This window comes from Nothobranchius furzeri, chromosome 15, assembly GCF_043380555.1.
Source record: "Nothobranchius furzeri strain GRZ-AD chromosome 15, NfurGRZ-RIMD1, whole genome shotgun sequence".
In the NCBI taxonomy this organism is placed as follows: Eukaryota; Metazoa; Chordata; class Actinopteri; order Cyprinodontiformes; family Nothobranchiidae; genus Nothobranchius; species Nothobranchius furzeri.
In genome coordinates, this window is record NC_091755.1 from 54,391,404 (window position 1) to 54,416,625 (window position 25,222).

General features: G+C 42.4%; 1 protein-coding gene across 1 annotated transcript; it reads left to right on the forward strand.

The window, feature by feature from the left end:
- The first annotated feature begins 609 nt into the window (after nt 1-609).
- Nucleotides 610-25,048, forward strand: ift122 (intraflagellar transport 122 homolog (Chlamydomonas)). The gene is made up of 29 exons (XM_015968411.3): nt 610-754; nt 1,696-1,762; nt 1,837-1,921; nt 2,010-2,088; nt 3,578-3,654; nt 3,762-3,828; nt 3,897-4,043; nt 4,937-5,012; nt 7,113-7,304; nt 7,707-7,845; nt 9,164-9,366; nt 10,098-10,235; nt 10,374-10,538; nt 10,739-10,936; nt 11,164-11,304; nt 12,418-12,471; nt 13,198-13,359; nt 14,355-14,521; nt 17,058-17,229; nt 18,735-18,837; nt 21,034-21,174; nt 21,262-21,359; nt 22,216-22,316; nt 23,203-23,368; nt 23,457-23,574; nt 23,658-23,786; nt 24,338-24,414; nt 24,532-24,696; nt 24,823-25,048. The coding sequence occupies exons 1-29, from the start codon at nt 714-716 to the stop codon at nt 24,907-24,909; spliced, it is 3,555 nt and encodes a 1,184-aa protein (XP_015823897.3). The 5' UTR covers nt 610-713; the 3' UTR covers nt 24,910-25,048.
- The last annotated feature ends 174 nt before the right edge of the window (nt 25,049-25,222 follow it).

Sequence of the window (25,222 nt, forward strand, 5' to 3'; positions counted from 1 at the left end):
GATATACGTGCATTAGAAATATATATATAACAGGAATAAATACGCTTTCTGTTCATTGTGGGGGATGCGAGGAGATGAAGCTACTTCTGTCTTGTACTTCTGGGTTCTGCGTGGGGTGGGTTTTACAAACTCCGCCTACGCGGAGCAACTCTACGGTAGCCGGCAATTTAATGGTGCTGACCTACAAATCACCAGACATGCTGCATTTGTGTCCCAACGAAAATCGGACCTAGCGGCAAAACCTTTGCTACTCTTTAATCGGGCCAACACTACGAGCGAAGAACAACACATTTTTCTGCATTGGATGTCTTCTAACACTGTATGAATATGTTCACCAACAGGGCTTGTATGTTACTGCGTGCGACTAATTATTAATACGATGGAAGCCGATAAAATATCAAATAAGTTTATTTATTTAACATTTAATGTTATATTTAGCCTGGATTATTGAGTATTGAGGTCGTTACTTTTCAGAAGTCCCACATTTTGAACTGTATTTCTAAATTTCAATGTTTTTTTATATTTTGTTTGGTTGGTATTTGGTTATTTTTTCTACATGAATCCAAGAAATCCCGACCTCTGAGAAGATCTGGAACAAACCACGAGTTTGCGCAGTGTGACCAAATCCTTCCATTGAAGAAAAAAAAAGACGAGCTGTAATAGCTACTTGTTGATTCAAAAATATTTTGAACGATGTGCAATTATAGGTGAAGATGAGGGCGAATCACTCATGGACAGCTTCAGTTCGTGAACGGTAAGTGGTGGCAAGAGTATTATTATGTTATCCTTCAGATAAAGCTAGCTCATTAGCTGGGTAGCAACCTAGCAACGGTGGTTGCTATGTAAACTAGAGGAAGCCTGCTAACACTTAGCCCTCCAGCCATTCTTTTTTTTTATTTAAAAAAATATGTATTTTATCTCGCTGTATATTAGTTATAAAACATATTTTTTCTAATAATGTAACGCGACCTCTCGGGTCGGGTGAAACGTTACTGTTAAGTAAGCTAGCTTATGATGTTTCGACTCACTTGACCGCAGTTCTTCGATGCTACAACTAGTATATGAAACATTTTTACCGGATTATGCTGCCAGTGTTTATTTACAGAAAGCTTTGTGTTTGTGGAATATTAAAAAATCGTAAGATTATTGTTTTAATTGTTTTTGTTGTGTGGTCCTCCTAGCCACCAGCTTCGACTCTAACAGCGTCTAACTTGTTCTTTTATTATTTTTGATCAGTCTGATTCTGCTTGTGAATCTGCAAAAACTTTTTTGACCAAGGGGATTCAGTTCTATTGTTAAAAGACATGCAATCAATTTCAGCTGCTTTTCACTTTTCCGGGACACAATAATCCAAAAGCTGCATGCCTTTGCATCTGCCAACACCTTTTGTGCCTTTCTCAAATATAAGAAGTTATTTTGATTAATCAACAATGCTTTTACTCCACAGCCACGTTCTCAATTATAGCTACTTATGATCAAGCTGCTCTTTCTGACTGTTGTGATCTGTGTCATTTTTGTACACGTAAGCTTTATTTTGGACATGCACAGAGAAATATCGCTCTAAAGGACTTTAGAGGTCTGGACTAAAAAGTAACCTTTATCACAAAACTTTTGGGATTGATTTAGCCTCCATGCTATTGCTGATGGACTTATCAATGCATTTAAAAATGTTTTAACACAAATTTCTTTTCACAGTGTTTATGACCTTGCCTTCAAGCCAGATGGCAGTCAGATTATAATAGCTACAGGGCATCGTGTGCTGGTGAGGATGCTCTTTTATCTTTGCAGCAAAGGAGAGAATGGATCATTATTGTGAATGATCTTTTCTCTTTGCAGGTCTGTGATGCAGCAGATGGAGCCATTATCCAACCTTTAAAAGGACACAAAGACACAGTGTACTGTGTGGCTTATGCCAAGGATGGTACTTGAGTGTTTTTTGGCTTATTTGATCAAGTTTCTAGTATCACTTGTATTTTTTCCCTGTCACTAACGATAGTATTCTTCCCCAGGTAAAAGGTTTGCCTCGGGATCAGCTGACAAAAGCATCATCATCTGGACATCTAAACTTGAGGGTATTTTAAAATATACGTAAGTGTCATTCCTGTAATACAAAATAATCCCCATGATTTTTTTTAAATAATAGTGTGTTGGTATTATTTACTTTTCTAAGATCTCTATACCCACAAAATAAATGGTTTGAATACAGTAATATATTGAGAAGTTTTCTGAAAATAATTAAAAAATCTGTGATTTATGTATTAAATTGTGCTGTAACAGAAACAGTTTTCAGTGTCATCACTGACTAAACCCATGACTGATTTGAGAAAATACAAACAAATCGCAAATTCCACGCCAGCAACACACCTCAAACTACAGGTTGAAGGGAGACGAAGAGAGTGTTTTACAGAAGTTTTCTGGAAGAAGCTAGCATCCCATCTAACAACCAATTTATCATTACCAACAACCATCACTCAATGCTTTAGGTCAAACTCTATCAGAGGGTCATTGAGTTTTTTAGAAATAGCTCTCAATATGATTTTTCAAGAGCTGAGGGGTTTTTCTTTTAGCAATAACAGTGAATAATCTGGTGGAGAAATCTGAATGTAGAGGCCAAGGTTGGAAACTGCTGTCAGATGGACCAGTGAGCCCTAGGGAGTAAAACCGTTATCAGTATTTCCTCTGGAGGGTCACTTGGAAAAAGCATTGTTACTCAGATCATGATGCCCTTTACAGCCAGAAACACAATTAGTTATTTTATTCAGCAAGAAGAAGAAATATAATCATTCTGTTCAAAATCAGCACCCAATCCTCTGACGGCGTTCACATGTTCGACATCTGCTGATGAGGTTATTTTTCGGCTTGCTTGTTATAAGAAAAGGGACTGGGTTCTATGTGCCGAACAAGTAAAATAACCATTTAGTCTGTCATCAGGAAAAGGTGCAAAGCCCAAAGACTGTGATCATATGAGTGTGCTGTGTATTTCTGTAAAGGTGATACTGATGCAAAAGTAGAATTTCGTGCAGAAGACGTGCACCAGCAGCATCAGGGCAAAGTCTTACTGGGACTTCTGGTGTTATTTCACACCAACTCTCATTCTGCATGACTTACACCAGTGTGGCTTCTGAGGGGCGTGTGCCGGACTGTTCCGTTCTCTGCCTCCTATTAAAAATGTATGGCACATCCCGGAGAGGTGAATCAGATGTGATGACCACGGACTGTTGAGCAGCTGAGATCTTCTACTCTGCTAGACACGACACACATTTATCCTGCAAAACTGCAACAGTTGCAATGATCAACTATACCCAGCATTCACGTAATTAAAAGTAGAAGATTTTTTTAAATCAGTGTCCTGCCAGCAAATTAAAGTCTACATTAGTTCATTTTCTTCTAAATATGTTTAAATTTTAAACGTGTTTAGTTATTCTAAAAATGTAGAATATTTTCTTAGTATTTTGTGAAAACAAAAGCAAACAACTTGCTAAATTACATATTTTTGCTGCATTTCAGACATCTTCCCAGCATTTCTGTAAAATATTACTGTTTAACACTATTTTCCTATTTTTGTCCTAATTTGCAGTCACAATGATTCCATCCAGTGTGTTGCTTACAACCCGATCACTCACCAACTTGCCTCCTGTTCATCTGGTGACTTTGGTGAGCGTACACCTTTTTTTTTAAATCTGCACCAGACTCTTAAATATTCTGCATAATGCACTTTAAATGCAACCTGGTGAACTGAATGCTGTTGCATTGCCTTTTAGGCCTGTGGTCTCCTGAGCAAAAATCTGTTAATAAACATAAAGTCAGCAGCAAAGTAACATGTTGTGGGTAAGTTACTGTAATATTCTGCTCTAGCGAGTTTTTCTGCAGTGCATCCATGTCTGTTGTGGCTGCAGGTGGACAAACGATGGGCAGTACCTTGCACTTGGCATGATGAATGGGGTGGTGAGCATACGTAACAAGAATGGAGAGGAGAAGGTCAAAATAGAACGTCCTGGAGGCTCCTCCTCTCCTATATGGTCCATAGCGTGGAATCCCTCCAAGTATGTTGGTCATTAATATTAATATTATTATAAAATCATGTTACTGAAGCCAAATACAAATGCTTTTTTTCATGAAGATGTTATATGTTGTACTACTGCCCATATCTATGTGATCTTAGGTCATGTTTTCATGCAGCCAGCAGGTGGCAGTAGTTGACATGGGAGAGGATGCTACCCTCTAAGGCAGGGGTGGGGAACTCTGGCCCATCAAGGGTCGCTATCTAGCATATTTTAGTTTCAACCCTGCTTCAACACACCTGATTTCAACAGCAGGTGATTAACAGGTTTCTGCAGAGCTTGATGAGCTGCTGAACAGGTGAATCAACCACTGAACCAGAAGTGTTGGAGCAAAGACATACAGGAACTGGCCCTCGAGGACCTGGGTTCCCCACGCCTGCTCTAAGGCAAAGTCAGGAGCACTGCTGTAGCTGTTATAGTGGCCCATCTAAAATGTTGTTTAAAGAATAAGAAAGAATTAAGAAAATCTAAAAAGGAGGATAAGTAACTTAAAATTGGCAGCAAGTTATCAAGAAGATGCTTCATCAGTTATTATCAGTCGAGAGAGCGTAGTGTCGGGCTGGGGAAAGGGCTGTCTGAGCTGCTTGGGATTGGGTTTCCTGTGAATGAATTAAGGTGTGTTGTGACATTTTTGACAGGGTGAATGGGTATGCGGGCTTATCCTGTCATTCAATACTCTGTCTTGAGTTGACATACAATTAAAACCTATCAGAAAGAAAACATAAAGCTCTGTCACTTCCAGCGGAAAACGTCTCAGTCGTAAAGAGGGTTGGCCACTCTGGTTTCCTCTGGCATTTTCACTTAAACAGCCAAAGACCCCATCAGCACAGACGGTTGTCTTGAGCACTTAAGTCTGTGGTCTTTTCATTTCGCAGGGATGAACACAGTGACATTCTGGCGGTGGCAGACTGGGGTCAAAAGCTCTCTTTCTACCAGCTCAGTGGAAAGCAGGTGAATAAATCAGAAATCCATGTGGAGAGTCTCAAAACTAGCATATTACTCTTATTTCAGATATCACAACAACTGCACTGTGTTGTTTTTGGTCATGCTTAATGTTTCAGATCAACTAACAAATTTCAATATCAGACCTAGATAAAATTATCAGGTACAAAATAAATTTTTCACATAACGATTTCACCTATTGAGAACAACAACAGCTAACCAAACCAACCAGGCTCTTGTCAAGTCATGGATTAATTGTGATTAACCTTATAAATTAGGGCTGGACAATATATCGGCATCAATATCGGTATCGGCAGATGGTAGTCATTTTTTTAGCATGTTGGTATCGGTTCGATAAATAAAACCGGGCCAATATTAACAACCGATATTTTTTCCATCTCATCTCCATTTGTTTGCCTGTTTCAGAGGGTGAGGGGGTGATGTGTGATTTTTTTATTCATGTGAACAGTGAATGAAATATTCTCAGAACCGTAAATGTGTGTGTTGTGTGTACAAAATAATGCAAATTCAGCATCAGTAATTTTCATTCAATACAAGATCTGCTGATTTTAGAAGCATTAATGTCAGTTTATTGGCAAATATCGATAATATCGCCATAACAGTGATCTTAATATCGGTATCGGTCCAAGAATTTCATATCGGTGCATCACTATTATAAATATTAGCCCACACAGTAGAATCAAGAAATCACTTCAATAGAACTTGTCTGACATCATGAAATATGCTAAAAGACCTTAAAAAGCAACACATTCTGTCTTCAAATTCCCTTTTTGGTTCTTTTTTAAACACAGATGAGGTTTTTCTTTATCTTGCTGACGTTTCGTTTGCGGAAGTGACGCCACCATCAGCGTCAGCTCTGAGGATGTTTGCAGCCGCAAACGAAACGTCAGCAAGGTAAAGAAAAACCTCATCTGTGTTTAAAAAAGAACCAAAAATGGAATTTGAAGACAAACACAGCAAGAACGTACAAAAGAGATTCTGTCTTGCTTTGAAGAAATTCATAAAGTAAAGAACCCCAAACAAAATCTAAAGAAAGGTCTTTAAGGTGAAATAATGATGTGAAAACTACATTTTGTCTGATGTTAAAATGTATTTGCTGCTCTCGGAGCAAACATGGTTTCACATCACCATATTTCCATAAGAACACATAACATTTAACAGATTAAAGGCAGACTGTCATTATGGAAAAACTTAGATTTTAACACTCATTGTGCAATAACTTGCATTATATTACTAAAAGTAATATTGTGTTAAATACACTAATGTAACACATTAACTGAGCTATGGATCTGTTTCCTGTTGGATGCATTTAAATCATAACAGGTTATTATAAGTAATCATGTGATGCACACCAAGAAAAAAGCAATACACATTTTTAGGGAATTCTTTTCTTCAACTAGGACAATAAGAGACATAATGTGATGTAAGGCGTTAATGAAGTCATTTTAATAACAATATACAGTAACAATAATTACATTTTTAGTCAAACATTGCCATATTTAATCATACTGGGTGTGCACCGTCACTTAAACATGCTTCAGTAAGCCTTGAAGACTAAATTTGCTCCACTAAATGGTTGACCAGGACCTGAAAGGGTTAACGACAGCTCTTTCTTCTATTCTCTTTAGACAATACTGTCATTGTAGAAAAATATTCACTGTTTATGTCTCTGTTTGAATGAATTATGCTTGTGTGTGTTCTCATCTGCTCATTTCTCATTTTAAACGGCCGTCGTGTTTTGATTACAACACCAGGGATTGTTCACGATGACAGAGAAATAGCTGGAGATTTGTCAAGGAGGCTTTTTTGTGCACAGTGAGGAAAAACAGATGGACAGGACCGGGTGACCTGATGTTGCGCAAATGGACTTTGAACTCTAATACAATAGAGGCTTTTAAAACGAGAGAACCCCTTTCTTTTCTGTCTTTCTTTTCATCAGACTCAAAGAGATGGCTGAATGTGCTTTGAAGTGTGTGGCCCAGGCAGTGGGAAGGGTTGGCTCAGGCCCCTGGGCCATTAATATATATATATATATATAAAATGCTTGTTTTATTCCGGTTTTAACGTTCTCTCTTTGTTCTCTCTTAGATTGGAAAAGATCGGATGCTTAACTATGACCCGTGTTGCCTCAGCTACTTCTCCAAGGGCGAGTATATAGTGATGGGCGGATCTGACAAACAGGTGTCCCTCTATACTAAAGATGGGGTGAGGCTAGGAGCTGTTGGAGAGCAGACGTCATGGGTGTGGACGTGTCGAGTTAAGCCTGACTCCAACTCAGTGGTGGGTCTGCACTCTTGTGAAGCCACAAGCCTAAAACTCCTCATTATCCACCCTTGAATATAAGCACATGTCATTGTGAGAATATAATGCAAAACATGCAAAAAGCTCCGCTGTAACATTGTGAGTGCCAAAGTTACATTTCTTTTGTTGTTGTGTTAGCACAGCTCCTCCTAAACTACACGGATACACAAGTTATTTCATTTTACGCTAACACTTTTACAGCTTTTCCTCTCACTATATTTAACCGAAAGTGATGAGCCACACAGGAGAGAATTGGTTTCTGGCAGATTCTCTCAGCTCTGCAGTGTAGACGCTTTAACAACAGGAACATTTTCCCACTCCCTCAGTCTTTTCTTAGAGGTGTTAATAGGATGTACCGCTACATTGTTGTCTTTTATCTAGGTGTTGGGCTGCCAGGATGGGACCATCACCTGCTACCAGCTAAACTTCAGCACAGTTCATGGCCTCTACAAGGACCGTTATGCTTACAGAGACAGCATGACCGACGTTATCGTCCAGCACCTCATCACGGAGCAAAAAGGTGCTGTTTTGGACTAGCGGCTCAAGAAGTTTTCAAAATTTCTCCCCAAACACTTGGATTTCTGCCTTTAGGATAAAAATCTGATAGGCTTTGCGAATCATAATTAAAGGGGCATTATGGAAGTTTGACAGCCAAAACATGTATAGAAATAATAAATGTCTTCTTCATACATTCTCCTGCAATGTCCTGGTCCTGTAGAATGAGCCCTGGCATTTTTACTGTGATGGCCTGTTTTTCTGTAAAATCACAGAAAAAGAGAGCTGCTCGGGTCGAGCAGGCTGCTTCATGCGCGTTCACGCTCAGGCATCGACCGTAGCATTTGCTATCAGTAGCTTTAGCAGCAGAGAGACAGACAGTGTGACTCTGTCGCTGTTCCTAACGCCTAGTGACAAAGCTAGCTACATTTCTGAGGACCCTTAGCTACTTTCTTCTAGATATTTCCTGCAAATTAGCAACAAAATAGCCATTTTCACTCCGAACTGTTCTTTGGTTTGATGTTGTTTCAGGTGTCATCAAGGATATAAATGTTACAGATACTATAAATGTTACTAGAGTGTAGCTCACATTGTAAGATGTCTGACTCTCATGCAGAAGACCTGGGTTCGATTCTGGATGTGAACATTGTTTATTTAGAGTTTCTTTGTTACATTAATGGTATATTTTTTTACAGTAAGATGCCCAAATGTTTATTTGAGACTTGCCGAACGGCATTGAATTCACAGATAAAAAAGATGTGGGTTCAACTTTCATTTTGGAACAATTTTTCAAGCAAGGGAAGGGAATGATCTGAGCATGCAGGAAGACTGACCCATCTTAAACCTTTGTTGGCTGTGCTGAAGAGAAAGCTACAGAACCAAATTATTTAATTAATTAGCTGTGCGTTCTCCTGTCCTCTGTCCTCCGAGCCACACACACACACACACACACACACACACACACACACACACACACACACACACACACACACACACACACACGGGACTGTCTCAGCTGTTATTTTTGTTAAGGAGTGTGCACGTACAGCATGCATGCCTCGTGCACGAGCCTACTATTGAAGCTGCCGTTACGCTTTTGGCCTGAGGGGGGCAATCGCGAGCATAAAAATTCAAAAGTCCGTAAAGTCCCTTTAAAATATAGATGATTTGTTGTGGTTTTTAAATGTAACTATTTATCCTAAAGAAGGTCATCTAGTTTTTGAGAACAAATCTTCCACATTCTTCTTCGTTGGAACAAGCAAATTATAACAAATTTCTAAATTTTCCTTGTATCCGATTTCTTGTATGCATCTGCTCTTACACATTCTGATCTTTCCCCCCAGTGAGAATCAAGTGCCGTGAGCTGGTGAAGAAGATTGCCATCTACAGAAACCGCCTCGCCATCCAGCTCCCTGAGAAGATCACCATCTACGAGCTCTACACAGACGACTCATCCGACATGCGCTACCGCGTCAAGGAGAAAATCTGCAGGAAGTTTGAATGCAACCTGCTGGTGGTCTGCTCCCAACACATCATTCTGTGTCAGGTCAGGCGTTTGTGACTTCCTTTCGTTTGTCATCCTGGCCTGAGCTCTTCAAACCTCAGATGTTTTCTGTAATTTACAGTCATGTACACTTGATTGCGCACGAGTCTGCAGAGATATTAGAACACCAGTAATATGATGAAAGTTCAGCCATGTACTACCGACCTACACAACACAGATGCTCCTGCCCTGTTCCGTCTGCACGTGTCTACTTGTGTGTCAGTGCCTCCCCTTTCTGGATAAAATAAGACCATATGAAGGAAGGAGGCTGGACCAATGTTTTAAAACGTTGTGTGGTATATTGGGGGGGGGGGGGGGGTCTGCTTTTCGTCTCTGTATTTGACTGTCTGGTATGGAGAAGCAGCAGCCATAGTACAAGGGTTATTTCCTTTTAAATCCATCTTTTTGTGACAGAAGTGCTTTAGATCTCTCTATTGGGCATGCTCAGGTTTCATACACCAGAGGACGTGCAGACTTTATATACGTGCTGCTCCACACGATCAAACAGTCGTTACTTTTATAGGGTTGCTTTCTTACACTGAAATGTTGTTTGCAGAGTCTTAAAAGTACAACATGTTAGAAATCGTTTGACTTATACGAGCTTGTTTTGCCAAGATGAACAGCCTGTGAGACGATATAGGAATACACCTCAATGATTCTGCCGTACTGAATCAGTCAGGGTTTGTATTTGGTGAATAATTACGGTTTCACTTTACCTCCTCTGCTCTGTGCAGGAGAAGAGGCTCCAGTGTCTGTCCTTCACCAGCATCAAGGAAAAAGAATGGGTGATGGAATCTCTGATTCGTTACATCAAGGTGATCGGTGGTCCACCAGGCAGAGAGGGTCTGCTCGTGGGGCTGAAGAATGGCGCTGTGAGTATAGAAATGCATAAAATGGCAGCTGTGCTCCTGGAATCTGAGCATCAATAAAGCTTTTTTCTACGTGATCATGGCTAACCATCCATCTGCTCTCCTATCCTATTCTGCCTTGGGACTGTTTTTGGGATGTAGATCCTGGAGATCTTTGTTGACAACCCCTTTCCCATAACGCTGCTGAAGCTGTCGACGTCCGTTCGCTGCTTAGACATGAGCGCCTCGCGCAATAAACTGGCCGTGGTGGATGAACATAACTCTCTCATGGTCTATGACATTAACAGCAAAGACCTGCTCTTTCAGGTGGGCACGCCGCATGAAACCACATTTAATAGATTTAAAATCCACCTCAGAGACGCAACCGAGAACAAGACACACTTGATAAAGATTTGCTTAAAGCACAGAAACAAACTGATTTACAGACGCACTCCCAGCTCGGTGTTTGTTCTACATCCACCTTATGCACCTTCCAGTTCCCGTATCCCCTTGTGCTTTCCTCGTAGGAGCCTAACGCTAACAGCGTGGCCTGGAACACCCAGTGTGAAGACATGCTGTGCTTCTCTGGGAATGGCTACCTCAACATCAAGGCGAGCAACTTTCCAGTTCACCAACAGAAGATGCAAGGCTTCATGGTCGGCTACAACGGCTCTAAGATATTCTGCCTCCACGTTTACTCGATGTCTGCCATCGAGGTGCCACAGGTGGGCTGTGTATCGTCTGCCTGGTGTAATAGAGATCATGCTGATGCTCCATTTTGCTTTTTCTCGCTGTAGTCAGCAATCTTAAATATATCTGCATTCATTTGCACAAAAAAGACTAATTATACATCTGGAAGTTTGTTCTAGTAAACGAGACAAGATGTAATTTATTTCCTACCTCTTGTTGATTGATTTCTGTAATACTTTTTACATTTGTTTGCTCTGCCCAGTCGGCACCCATGTACCAGTATCTGGAAAGGAAGCTGTTTAAGGCGGCCTACCAGATCGCCTGTCTCGGTGTGACGGAGAGTGACTGGAAGGATTTGGCCACAGAAGCTCTGGAGGGACTTGACTTCGAAACTGACAAAAAGGTCAGTCGGATGCACACACTGTTGCCATTAAATCACTTTTATAGTTTCATTAAAATCAAACACTAAAATCCGACTAAATAAACAACTCAACCATGTTTTTTTTTGTATTTAAATACATCCATAAATGTGTTTAAATGCCTCCAAGTGCTGCAGATTCTCTGGTTTTACTCGGATGAAAGACTTTCCTCGTGTGCTTTGCTAACGTTCTGCTGCAGCAGCTGAGAGCACTTGTAACATCTGTAACATATCAGCACCACTGACCTATTGTTACTACTCTAGTGTTTAGAATTTCCAGTTTTGTTTTAACAGAAGAAAAAGTCTTTTTCTCTGTCTGCCCTGGCGTCTCAGACACTTTCCTGCTTTAGTAATAAGGGGATTCATTTCATGTGAAAATGTCCGAGGGGATATATTTTTCTCTTTATGGTCCAGTTTAGCTGTTTGGTGCTTTCACATAAAGAGCAGTGAGCTCTGCATTTTGCTTCCAAACCCATTCATGTTTATGTGCTTCATGGCAGCAGAACGCTGTTTGTGTGTTAAATTATCTTTAAGTTGAGTCCAACACACTTTATGATTCCTTAACTCAGCAAGACCGATCACACAAACCTGTGGAGACCAATCCATTACCGAGGATCTGTGACTCTTCCCAGCGCGTTGTCAGGGTGTCTCATTCATCCGTCCTCAGCTGAGCCTGGAGGCAGCTGTCGTAATGCACAGCTCCTCTCCTAACTCCAGCACCTTCTAATCAGCTGACCACCCCGTCCTCCCCTCTGGTAAACTTCATGCCGAGGCTTTTCTCTGACACTCTGACAAATGCTTCCTGTATTCAAGCCTGCAGTTGGAAAATAGTGCCCCTTCCTTGATAACATATCCCAGCAACTAGCTCCAAACGCGGATGCAATCGGTGCTTGTGAGTAACTCACCAGTGTCCTGTGCTCTCCTTCCAAGACGAGCGGCCTGAAACACTGCTAGAGATTTTACTTCTATGCAGAGTCTGAGGAGATTATTAAGCTGGAAACAACAAAGAATTAGGTTAATGACTCTTTAAGAAGCAGGCAATGTAAAGAAACCACTTCAGCGACACATGAAATAACTTGTCGTCCATTTATTTTTCAGGCCTTCATTAGAATCAGAGATCTGCGCTACTTGGAGCTGATCAACAGCATCGAGGTATTATAATGATTTTGACCATCTCACTCACTTCTTATGTTACTCCCCTCCTCTTCACAGCGACTTTCACCTTCAGAGGGTTAACGCCTACTCATCAGGAAAGAACGGATACTTCAGGACTTGTCTTGATTTGGTTATTTCTGTTCTGACGCAATCAAAGAGCCGATCACAATTATTATTATTATCTTCACACGTTATTGCTGAGTTGCTTGTTACTGACTAAACTACTGTACATTATTAAGGTGGAACCTGCATCCTGATGAACCCTCTTTGATTTAAGTCATGCACGCACACACACACATGCACGCACGCACGCACGCACGCACACACACACACAGGTAAACACACTCTCTCACCACTTGGATGCTGGGAAAAAGACCATCTGTTTGAACAGATTCTGCTGCGTTTCTCATCAAATTGAATTGATCTTAGAAAATCTGATTGTGTGAGTTAAAAAAAGGAAACATTTGTTTCGTTGGAAAAGTAAAGTGATGTTTTTGACAAAAGTTCTTGTAGATCATTTAAGTGAAAGTTTAACAACGAGCTTTTATTAAGTCCTGCTTGCCAATACTATTTTACAGCTCAGTGTGTTTGACTCAGTTGGTGTGTTTGTGAGCTCACATTCTCTACTGTTGTCCAAGTGTGAGTGTGTGTGTTTGTGTATGTACATTTAAGGGACTGTTTTATTTGTGCACACATGCCAGGTTTCTGTTGACTGATTTGCAGGAGAGGAAGAAGCGGGGTGAGAACGACAATGAGCTGTTCCTGGCAGACGTCTATGCCTTCCAGGGGAAATTCCACCAGGCAGCCAAGCTCTACAAACGCACTGGACACGAAGCCATCGCCCTGAGCATGTACACTGACCTGCGCATGTTCGAGTACGCTAAGGTGATGGAGTCAGAAAAGAAAACACAAACTTACTTGCGAAACACTATTAGCAATGCAAACAAAAAGAGCCAGGAAGCTCTGCATGTGTTCTGGCTTTGGAACATGTGTTTTCCTTCATCGTGTTCGGCTATGCCAAGCTGGGGCCCCTTTACTGCATTCAGACAGCCTCACTTAGCCGTCTGTCTTTCATCTCCTCATACATCACCGGATTCTCCACATATATCAGCTAATAAATACGCAGATGCTGCGTTCTTCCACGTACCCGCCTGCACAACTTACTTTGGTGCTGTTGGAGTTTGATCTGGACCACAAATGTAGAGAATTAGATCAAACTTTTGCCGTTACATAAAGACTTTAATGAAGAAGTCAGTTGGAGCTGAAACTAATTCATACTCTTTTATGTTTGTACTTGGGGGGGGGGGGGGGGGGGGGGGGGGGAGTTGTTTTGATCATAAGCACAACGCTCACCGCTGGAGCAGATGACACGGCTATGACTCGTTCATGTATATTTCCGTGTGTGTTATCAGATTGTGTGTATCTGATGTTGTGGCTGTGTGGCCATCTGGCCGTGCGGCCTGTTTGTTTTAGGTAGGAAGGACACCGCAGGAACGGGCAATCTGTGTGTGACTGTCTTCCTCTATCTGATCCGGAATTCTGTTCAGCTTCCCTCAAATTATTATTGCTGTTCCTTTTGGGACGTTGATGTTCAAATAAAATGGGGTTAAAGGTTCAAAGGTTCTCACATACATGCTATTACACAGGCCAACAATTACAGAAGGTTAGTAAAGTGTGTATTTTTGGGTTTTGTAATGATTTTTAAGTTACTGAAAAACAAAAAATAATAAACATTGAGTCGTCTGATATCAGTTCAGCTCCCTTTTCAGCCTTTTACTTTCTGTTTTGTCACAGCAAACACAAACTGTCATTTATTGCACAACCTAAATGAAGATTTAAACTTTTAAATGTTCTGTCAGTGACTGACTTCCTGTTTGCAGGAGTTTGTTGGGGCTACAGATCCTAAGAGCTCTCGCTTGTTGATGACTAAGCAGGCCGACTGGGCCAAAAGCAGCAGGGCGCCGCGAGCAGCAGCTGAGATGTACCTGTCAGCGGGCGAATCTTTGAAAGCTATAGACATCATCGGGGAGCATGGCTGGGCGGACATGTAAGTGTCTCTCACTGTATCCAATAACCCGGATTGATTTTAGGCCTTCTGATGTATTGTTCTTCCTGTTTGGTGTTTTTGTTACTGCCTGCTGAGATTTGTGTATGTGATTCATAAAGAGGTGCTGTGGAACCAAAGGATGCTGGGACTCCCTGTGGATATCTGGCCGAACCCCCTCTGAGAACGGCAAATATTCAGACACTTCTTCCCCCTGTTTTCATTCACATGGTTGTTTGAAGGCTAAGGTGAAACAGCAGCTGCCTGGCAGTTGGAAAACAAGCCAAGATCGTGTAGATTTCCCTCATATGGGATCAGTAAAGCATGCACTCACCTGGTGGTTCATGTTTCTGTGTAAGATATCCTTTTGGAGGTTTATTGTTCACTTTGAGGTAATATTTTATCAGTGTTTAAACTAAGATACTGTAAGGGTGCTTCATAATGCTACAGTCACATGTGCTGCTTGTCTTGTGGTGAGAAAATCTCCTGGAAACATTTGAAAGGAACTATTCTATTGCAGCTATTGATGAGTTGAAAGACAACTTTTTATCTAAAATTGTGGCCATTTTGAAATGTCTTTTTTGTGTGAAAATTATAATTGATTACTTTCTTACAGCTTCCTGAATGGCCTGATATAGTTTTTAATCACAATTGCCTATTTTTGCTCATTTTAATATAGTTTTAAACATTTTGTAAATGCTTTTTTATATTTTTACATTTTTTTTGTGAAGCGCCTTAGAAATGATATCTTCTTCTTCTTCTTCTTCTTCTTCTTCTTCTTCTTCTTCTTCCTCCTCCTCCTCCTCCTCTTCCTCCTCCTGAGGAATTGTGTTTACATTTGACAGGACCGATAAGCTAATGGCTAGATTGAATGCAGCCAAGGCCAAAGTGCACTACGGCTGTCTTAAACCACGACACTGCTGTCACTTTTGGTTATTTTGGCAGAGATATGAATGCATTCCTGCCAGCCTTGGCCTGTGGGTTCGGCTGTTTGGGACATTAAAGGTGCAGTATGTAAGAATATAGTGAGATTTTTACTATGAGAAAATCCTAAAAGAGTCAAATGTTTCAGTCATTTTGGAAGGAAGGTTATACTGAAACATGTTTCATGTCCAGCTGGCAATAGGGGTTGTCAGTTTTTCTCCTTTCAAAACAAAGGAAGGAGGGACGGAACTACTGTTTACCATCAGTGAGCGTGGGGTTGTCGTGTCTTCTGTGATAGCACCGACAACTGTAATTTGACGATGGCTGACCAAAAGCTCCAGAGTTGTTTAAAGTGGTTGCAGTAACCACATTTTACCACAGGATGTTATTTTTACTTGTTTTCTACATATTGCACCTTTAATGGTTGTAATAATGTAATTCACCATGAGTAAAGGCTTACAGAACAATATTTGCTTGAACTTCAATTAAATTTTGGAGTTTTAAAATGGAAGCTCATACAGGTTTTCTGAACTTTTTGTTTTCATTTCACATTTATTTTTTATTTTACTAAGTCATTTTATTTAGTTTTCTGCTTCACATCGATGCTGCCACTGCAGGGAGTCTGGCCGGATCTTGATCTTGTCCCATCCTCTGTCAGCTGGTGTGAAGACAACCACCTCGACTTCAATGCAACAGAAATGGGGGAGATAATTATTGATATTTAGGAAAATAAATCGCTGTTATGTGGCAGACGGTCATGGTGAAATTGTTGGAATTGTTGAGTTTTACATGTATTTGGTAACTTTTTTGGACTCCACACTCAAGTTTGATTTAAGCACAGATGATTATGAAAAGAGGTCAACAATGCATTGCATCTACCTGCTGAAGAATGTCCTGGAGTCATTTTAATCAAACTCCTTTATCCCTTCAGCCATCAGACTTCTAAATGTGACTAAATAATCCTGATCTCTCGCTTGTCCCATAACTGGCCCATGCTGGAGTGTGTTCGGTGTTGCTTTGACTGGTGTGTATTTAAACCTTACTTTAAACACATGTGAGGCTTTAAACAGAATAGCCCAACTGGGGAAAATAAAGCTGTTTTATTTATTCACAAATGCAGCTGAGGCGTTTCAGAAATCCCAACAGGGAGGATCTTTTCTAACGTTCATACAGAAACTTGCTAGCCTGGCTAACCATAGGATGCCAGCATCTAACCCACCAGAGGCACATCCTTAGCAGACATCTGTGTCACGTGCACATGGCGCCAAAACGTTAACATTCAGATCTTATCACAAACGTTCAAATTTCAGACTCACCGGGGCAAAGATAATAAAGCTGAAAGGGAACTCGTGAGCAACCTTTTCAGTTACGTTTTGCGTATTGTGTCTATGCAAATGAATGTTTTGTTCTGGTTTTTTCCCGCTGCTTCTGCCTGACCCAGCCTGGTGTAAACCTTCTACTGTGCTTTAGGAGCCTCTAGATTCAGCCTGTGACCCTGACTGATTCACGTTCTCTTTGGCGTCACAACGAGCTTGGCGCCACTACAGGAGACACCCAACTGATTGGTTATCTTCCCTTGGCCCATCCATGTTATTATTCCTCCCTTCTTTTGCAGGCTTATCGACGTTGCTCGTAAGTTAGACAAGGCTGAGCGTGAAGCCCTGGCAAAATGTGCCGTCCACTTCAAGAGGCTGAAACACCACGGCTATGCCTCCGAGACGTATTCCAAGATGGGAGACTTGAAAGCTTTGGTGGAGCTGCATGTGGAAACCCAACACTGGGAAGAGGTTTGCTGCACACAAGCACACCTCATCTCATTAAGTCAAGAGACAAATACATGACTGTAATGTGATAAATGGCTCTTAATATGCTGCTTTAGCGATAAAAAGGAACACGAATCACAAAATAAACAGAAAAGGCCTAAACATGCAGCTTTTTCTGCTGAGAACTCGTCACAGTAACAAAGTAACCACAGCTGAATGCAAACATTAAGATAGTTTCTTCATTCACTGACAAATGAAGCCACACACACTCCAGAACTAATCACCGAGCCTTAGAGTTCTTTGATTCCATGCCCACACCATGATGACGATGATGGAGAGAGAATCAAAACATTGCACTGCACTGAAAGCTTGCAACTATATTCTGCTTCCAATCAAATTCCTCCATCAGGGCAGATCGTGTTGCTCAAACAAAAGGACAAATCCTGCGTTTCTTTAATCCGTCTGTGGGTTCTAATCGAGTTAAAAGCATCGCAGATATTTGCGTCGGTGATTTGCATGTGGGAACACCATAGCCAAAAACAGAACATCAGATCTTGATGACACGCTTCTTGGAATATTTATTTAATCCTGAGAGAGAGAGAGAGAGAGAGAGAGAGAGAGAGAGAGAGAGAGAGAGAGAGAGAGAGAGAGAGAGAGAGAGAGAGAGAGAGAGAGAGAGAGAGAGAGAGAGAGAGAGAGAGAGAGAGAGAGAGAGAGAGAGAGAGAGAGAGAGAGAGAGAGAGAGAGAGAGAGAGAGAGAGAGAGAGAGAGAGAGAGAGAGAGAGAGAGAGAGAGAGAGAGAGAGAGAGAGAGAGAGAGAGAGAGAGAGAGAGAGAGAGAGAGAGAGAGAGAGAGAGAGAGAGAGAGAGAGAGAGAGAGAGAGAGAGAGAGAGAGAGAGAGAGAGAGAGAGAGAGAGAGAGAGAGAGAGAGAGAGAGAGAGAGAGAGAGAGAGAGAGAGAGAGAGAGAGAGAGAGATATGAACATAGAGAGGGGGCAGAGGTTTGGAGAATGGCTGGCTTTTACGTGCATCACACCAGGAAGTGGACACCAAAACTTCCAGCGTGGGCCATATGGATGCTATTTACTGTTCCCTCTTCTCTGAAACAAAGTATTTGTTAATGTGACGTTTGAGTCACACAAACACACTCAGACTGGTATGAATTACGTGTGTTTCTTGGCTCAGGTTTTGCCACAGGACACGGAGCTTAATTAGTCACTATGTCAGGGAGAATGTGTCCAGAGGGCGCTGCAGCAGCTCCTAGCCCGTCATTCAAACAACGCTGCACATGTAGTTGTAATTGAGTGTGAAATCAACCTGGCTCGTACTCTCCTCTTTGTTTTCAGCTAATTAATAATGTTATGGAAATATTGTGACTTGAGGTAATGTGTGTTTTATATGAAAAGCGTGTAGCTTGCTAATTCACTGCAGGTGAGCCTCAGCTACTCTGGGCCAGCCCCACCCCACCCTGCTCCCTGGACGCTGACTCTATCCCATCTAACGTATGCTCTGTTCTCCCACCTGTCCCAGGCCTTCTTGGTGGTGGAGAAGCACCCCCAGTTTAAGAATGACGTCTTTGTGCCTTACGCCCAGTGGCTGGCTGAAAACGACCACTTTGAGGAGGCGCAGAAAGGTCAGCGCTGCATGCAACGTTCTGCTTTAAAACCAAACACATCCTTACAGGATTATGTCACTCAACGCGGTCCACTTCAACAGCCAAGTGTCTTCATGTGGAAGCGATAAAGTTTAGCCCCAGATACGGACTTTTCCATGTCTCCTGTAAAACATGATCCTCTTTGCAGCAGCAGGGCAGGACAGAGCTGGGCTGAACGACATGCTTGCTTGCTTCCAATCACCAGTGCTACAAGCGGCTCTGATGATGATTACCAACTGTAACCATAGTTATAATCAGCTCATAGATTTATAATTATAATCCCAGCAGGCATATTTCCTCCCCTACATAATCTTCCTCTGCTTGTCTCAATGCAGGACTCGACAAGCCTGATTGTATTCGGGTTTGCTTATTTAGCCATGTATTTTGTCGATTGTGTGCATTTTAGGCAGAGACGAGCTGCAATGCATTAGAAGTGATTGTGAAGTTCCAGATTGTGGCCTGTCTCCTGTCCACCGCTCTGCTGATCCTCAGTAAATGTCCTTGAAATAGTTGTCATTACAGAAATCTGTTGAAGTGTTTTGTTTAGCGAGCCTAAAACAAAGAGCACTCAACCTATAAAGGGACGTGCTGGAGTGTCAAGGGTCAAATGGGTATTTTTGACAGTTTTATATTTCCAGGTTGTTTGTTTTGAAGACTTTTTTTGGACAGATGAATGCGCTGAAATACTGGATCCCTGTTGCAGTGTGCAGGTCTGGAGAAGAACATGTTTTAGAGCCGGTTAAGAGCACGTAATCCTCAAAATGCCCCACATTAGGCTGCGAGTTTGTCCCTGAGCTGTCCACCAAGACGATTTGACCTAACGTCATCAACACAAACACACTGTGTTTTCATGAAAATCATAGTTGCACTTCCGTTTAGTTTATTGCGTTGTGCTCACAGTAAATCAAACGTGTTGAAGAGAAGGATGCTAACAGTGTTGTGTTTGCTAAACGTAACCAACAACAGCTGGATGTGGTTTCCCATCGGTTAGGCTCACTAATACATGTTTGCCACTAATGCATTTTGACCCCTGCTGAGATTGTGGGGGCAGGGTCACTGTTGGGGTTGGCTCCCAAAAGCTGCTTCTAATTACCCAATAACAGGAACATGACGAATAGCGCTCATGTTTATTTGGGCTTAGGAGCCAGCAGGCTTTGGTGTTTGGTATTCACAAACTGCTGTTGTAAAGGAAAAGCCTGATGGTGGTTATTCAGGATAGCAGTGGGTAGGGCTGGGCAATAAATCGAAAATTTATTGTTATCGAAATTTCTGACTCTTATCGTGATCATTTTTCTGATGTCAATAAATCTGATAATAAAAAAAATGAAAAGGTTTGTGTAGGTTGGCAGTGTTCATGTCACTTTAAGAAGCTGTACCACCTTAGTACATGTGACAGCCTCATCTAGTGGACAACATTTGTTACCTGTAGTCATCGCCTGTTATCGAGGCGAAATCCTCAATATATCGTGATATTGATTTTAGACCATATCGCCCAGCCCTAGCAGTGGTATAACTTTATTTGTAACCTTGGACACAAACGTCGTACCGTAGAAAACGCCGTAAAACCAGAACATTTCAGCGTTTTTTTTTTTTTTTCATTGGAATCTGTGTCCCTTATGGTAACCGGTATGAATTTGTATAGTGCCTTCTTTGTACTGCGTCCCACCAAGATGCTTCACAACACATTCAGTCAACCACACATTCACACGCTGGTGATGATGAGCTACAATGCAGCTGCAGCTACCCTGTGGCGCATTGAGAGAAGCAAGACTGTGGAACACTGGCACCACCGGTCCCCACGACCACCATCAGCAGGCTAGGTGGGTTTAGTATCTTGCCCAAGGACACAACAGCAGCGTTCTCTTGCAGGAGACGGGATTGATCCTGCAACCTTCTGGACAACCCGCTCTACCTCTTGAGCTACTGCTGTCCCAGTTGTATAGAACGATGTTCAAACAGGTTAGCACTGTCTAAAGCTAAAGCTAGCTTGTTTTTACTATCTGAACTGGAGCTGGGGGTCGTCTTCCTCCTGATGTGTGGAACTGGGAATTACCGTTGAACATTCTGACCAGTATGGTGACTCAGATATATAAACAAGTGTTGCTCGTCTTAAATGAACCCTCTAGTCCAAAATCACCTCAAGATGAGAGTTTTAAACTTTTCTTTCCTCCTCAGCATTTCACAAAGCTGGTCGTCAGAGTGAAGCGGTGAAAGTCCTGGAGCAGCTCACCCACAATGCAGTGGTGGAGAACAGGTTCAACGATGCTGGCTACTATTACTGGATGCTATCGATGCAGTGTTTGGACATAGCCAGAGGTGACGCGTGTCATTAACTGCACCTTGTTTTAAATTTGAATTGTGATGTTTCTCATTCTGATCCTTGTGCCTTCTCCTCCAAACCAGAAAGCGAGGAGCAGAGGGATGAAAATCTGAAGAAATTTGAACGTTTTCAGCATCTCGCTGAGCTTTACTACGTGTATCGATCTATTCAGCGCTACACGGTGAGGATGACTGTGTGAATGCTTCCTTCTCATTTCATAGGGAATGGGTTTGCTGCTGGATTAGAAACTGTCACCAGCACCTGGTTGAATTTCTGTTTTGGTTTAAACACACAACAAACATACCTTATGATCTCCACTTACTCTGACATTCAGAATAGGTTTGGCTCTGAAAGATTATCTCAATCCACAGACTGAGTTGGGATTAAGGAGGAATTAAGATAAGCTCAGAGGGCGTCAGGCAAAGTGAACAAAAGACAGAATGGAGGGCATTACGTTCAGGTCGCAGTTCACTTAAAGGAAATATCAGCTGGAAAGAGCCACCATTGTTAGACTGCTGAAACCCTCCTGACCCCTGTCGCCATAGTAACCAGTTGCTTGACGGAACAAGATGACAACCTCATCAGTGGTTCTCTCCTACCGCCGCTCCAAGCTCTCACTCGCTTACAAACAACAAATTCCCGCTTGTGAGCGCTCTGCGGGTGACCTGGCCTGTGTCGGCGCTCCTGGTTTGTTGTTTCAGCGCTTCGCTCCGCTGTGGTCACCCTCACAGTACGGAGGCATCGCTCTGATCCAGACCAGAGCAGGAAACCTCTACATGTCACGTTAACTCTCCCAGACGGGAGCTGTAGATTTCGACTATAAGCTTCAGTGATGAAATGCTTTTAGTGAACACTTTAGAAAAAAATCCTCTCTCTTTTTCTTCTGTGGCACCGTGAGGAAGGATAAGACGTGGAGGATGTTGAAAGATTGCAGATATAAATGGGATTGACCTGAGAAAATAGTTATCAGTTATTTAGGTAATTTTTAATCCCTTTCACTTCAATCTGTCATTTTTCTTTTTTCTTTTAATCTTTAGGATGAGCCCTTCAGTTCCCACTTGCCAGAGACACTCTTCAACATATGCAGATTCCTACTGAATAACCTCACCAAGGACGTACCACCAGGCATCTCTAAAGTGTATCCTTCACCTCGACAAGGTAAACCACACATAGCATGATGTGTACAGCAAGTATGGGACCTCCTTTTCTGAAAGCACCACAGCACCTTCACTTCAAGACTGGCAGAAGCAGCGGAAATAAAGAAGATAAAAGTAGGAACTGTTGGTGCCGCAGCGGCAGCCATGCTGCTGCCGGGAGAGAGAAAAGGGATGATGATGGGGAGGAGACGATGCCAGCAAGAGGCCCATTTTTGGTTTTCCAAACAAGCTCTTTGATTGCTGAATGCTATGCGTACATACACATTGAACAATGAGTTTTAATTTGAACAAACAAACAGTCAAACACACTCACAACCGTACAGACAAGTTTATGAAGTCACTCGGGACGGGTGCTGGTATGAGGAAGGAAAGGAGGAGGAAACGGGGCCGGCCTCAGCGGCTGGGGTCCTCCGTGGCCCAAGCCGAACTGTTCCAGAAGCTTTGAAGTGAGATGAATGGACTTGCTGGGACTGTGTTGGACGTTGGTTGAACAGCTAGAGACAAAGTCACAAATAACCCATGAGCTAACCAATCTGCACAATAGGAGGATGTGACTTTATTGAGAGTTTCAGAGGTAGGTGTGTAGGAGGAGCTGGAGAGCAGCTGAGTGGAAAGGAGAGGAATGGTGTTGGGTTTTAAGTGATGGAAAAGTACCAATGTAGAGATGCTGCAGCTGCAGCTCATTGACCTCCACTCACCACACGCCGAGCTGCTCCCCCAACAGGCTGTTCTCTCTCTATAATTACAAATGTGTACCAGTCTTCTTGTGAAAAATGTAAACAAGTCGGATAACGTTGCTGCAGGTGTTTTAAGAGAATTACCTAAATCCATTTTATTTCACTTTACCAACCTTGACGTGCTCATCAGTAACACCTTGTATGCTCTGACCAAGCAGAGTCAGAAACTGGGTGCGTTTAAACTTGCCAGGTATTCCTACGAGAAGCTCCAGGAGCTACACGTTCCCTCACGCTTCCTGGACTCCATTGAACTGGGCAGCCTCCAGATTCGCTCCAAGCCTTTCCATGACAGTGAGGTGAGCATGTGTGTGGTAGCTGCTCTGAAGTGCTAGCACTGACCTCTGTGTCGTCTACTGGAGGCCAAACACACTGTGTTTCCTGCAGGACCTCATTGAGATCATGATGTGCTACCGCTGCTCCACCAACAACCCCTTTCTGAACAACCAGGGGAGTGTGTGCATCAACTGCAGGCAGCCTTTCATCTACTCAGCCTCGTCATACGGTCGGTGACAGTTAAACTATTATCCTAAGGTGACATTTGCTTTTATGCTAGGCCTGTAAGTGAATTCTTGTTGTTTTGCACAGAGGTGCTGCCTCTGGTGCAGTTTTACCTGGACCAGGGTATCAGCGACGAAGAAGCCCTGTCTCTTATTGACCTGGAGGTTCCCCGCTTAGATCAGGGGAGCGCACAGGGGCCCGTTAAGGACAACAGCAGTATCCTTTAAATGTCACTCCGCACGCAAACATCTACTAACACCAAGTAACAGGTTGCTGACTTGATTTGTATTAAAAATGAAGTCCTTACTCTGCTGGTGCCCCGGCAAACTGCACATCTCTTCTAATTGAAGCATGTGGCTCTCATCTGTCTGGTGACAGTTCTAAGAAGCTGTTTAGTCTGCACTGGCCTTGATTCTGTGCTTGTGGGTAAGCTGTCAGAAGTAAGTCATCTTAGCTCTTGAGCTAATAGGGTTAGGGAGGCTCTCCTGGCTCATCTTAATGACACTAACCCTCAAAGAGCCGTAGCCACAGCCCTGGTGCGGGGATTAACCTGCATTAACCGGCAGACACTCAAGGGCACCGAGGTGTGTTGTGTTCTTGCCGGGCCTCGCTATGACTGACAGGCGCAACAGATTTTAAATGCATTGTTTCTCGAGGGTTATTTTGATCCGGCTATTTCCTGTTTTTGCAAAATCCTTGCATCGTAAAAGATGCTAAGTTATATAATGTGCACTGGTTATTTATTCGTCCTTCATTTACACAAACAGAACTACAAGCTTTGAGGATGGCTGATGGTTTAGGTGTTACGGAGGAAGATCCGTTTACAGCCAAAATGAGCTTTGAGGTAGGAAAAGGACGGCTGGAGTAGATGAGGTGATTAATATTCAGCCAGCTGGGCGAACCAGCTGGAGAGGGTGAAAGGACGGAGTTGGTTAGAGGGTGTGTTTGTGTGTCCAAACAGCAAGGGGGCTCTACCTTTGTCCCAGTCAAGGTGAGCCGTTCGGTGCTGGGCTCCATGAGCAGAAGGGACGTCCTGATCAAACGCTGGCCCAAGCCACTCAAATGGGAATACTTCCGCTCCCTGCTGCCGGATGTCAGCATCACCATGTGCCCCAGCTGCTTCAAGGTGCAGCATTTACACACTCCTCTTCTAGTGAAAATTCAACTTCACCTATGTTTTAATTTTGATTATCTTTTCAGATGTGATTATTGTAGCGTGCTTCCATGCTTCCCTCTCTGTGTTCTCTTGTAGATGTTTCACAGTGAGGACTATGAGCTCCTGGTGCTGAAGCACAGCTGCTGTCCCTACTGCCGCAGACCCATCGACGAGCCAAACTGATCCTCTTTACATGGGAGACACTTTACTTTTTGTACCCTGGAGAAAGCTAGTATTTTATTTTCTGCATTTATGTAAAGTAATGAGCATGTTTGTTGTGTGTAAACCTCTTAAGAGCAGCTCTGTTACCCAAAGATGAGTGTTTGTTTAGGTCTCGGTCATTAGAAAGCACCATCAATCCAACAGGATTAAAAAGATTAGGTTACCTTAAGCTGTGAGTACATCATAACTTTGTGTACGACCTAAAACGATGTAAAAATTAAACTTGTTTTGCAGATCTTCTTAACAAGTAAGATCTAATATTTATGTGCATTTT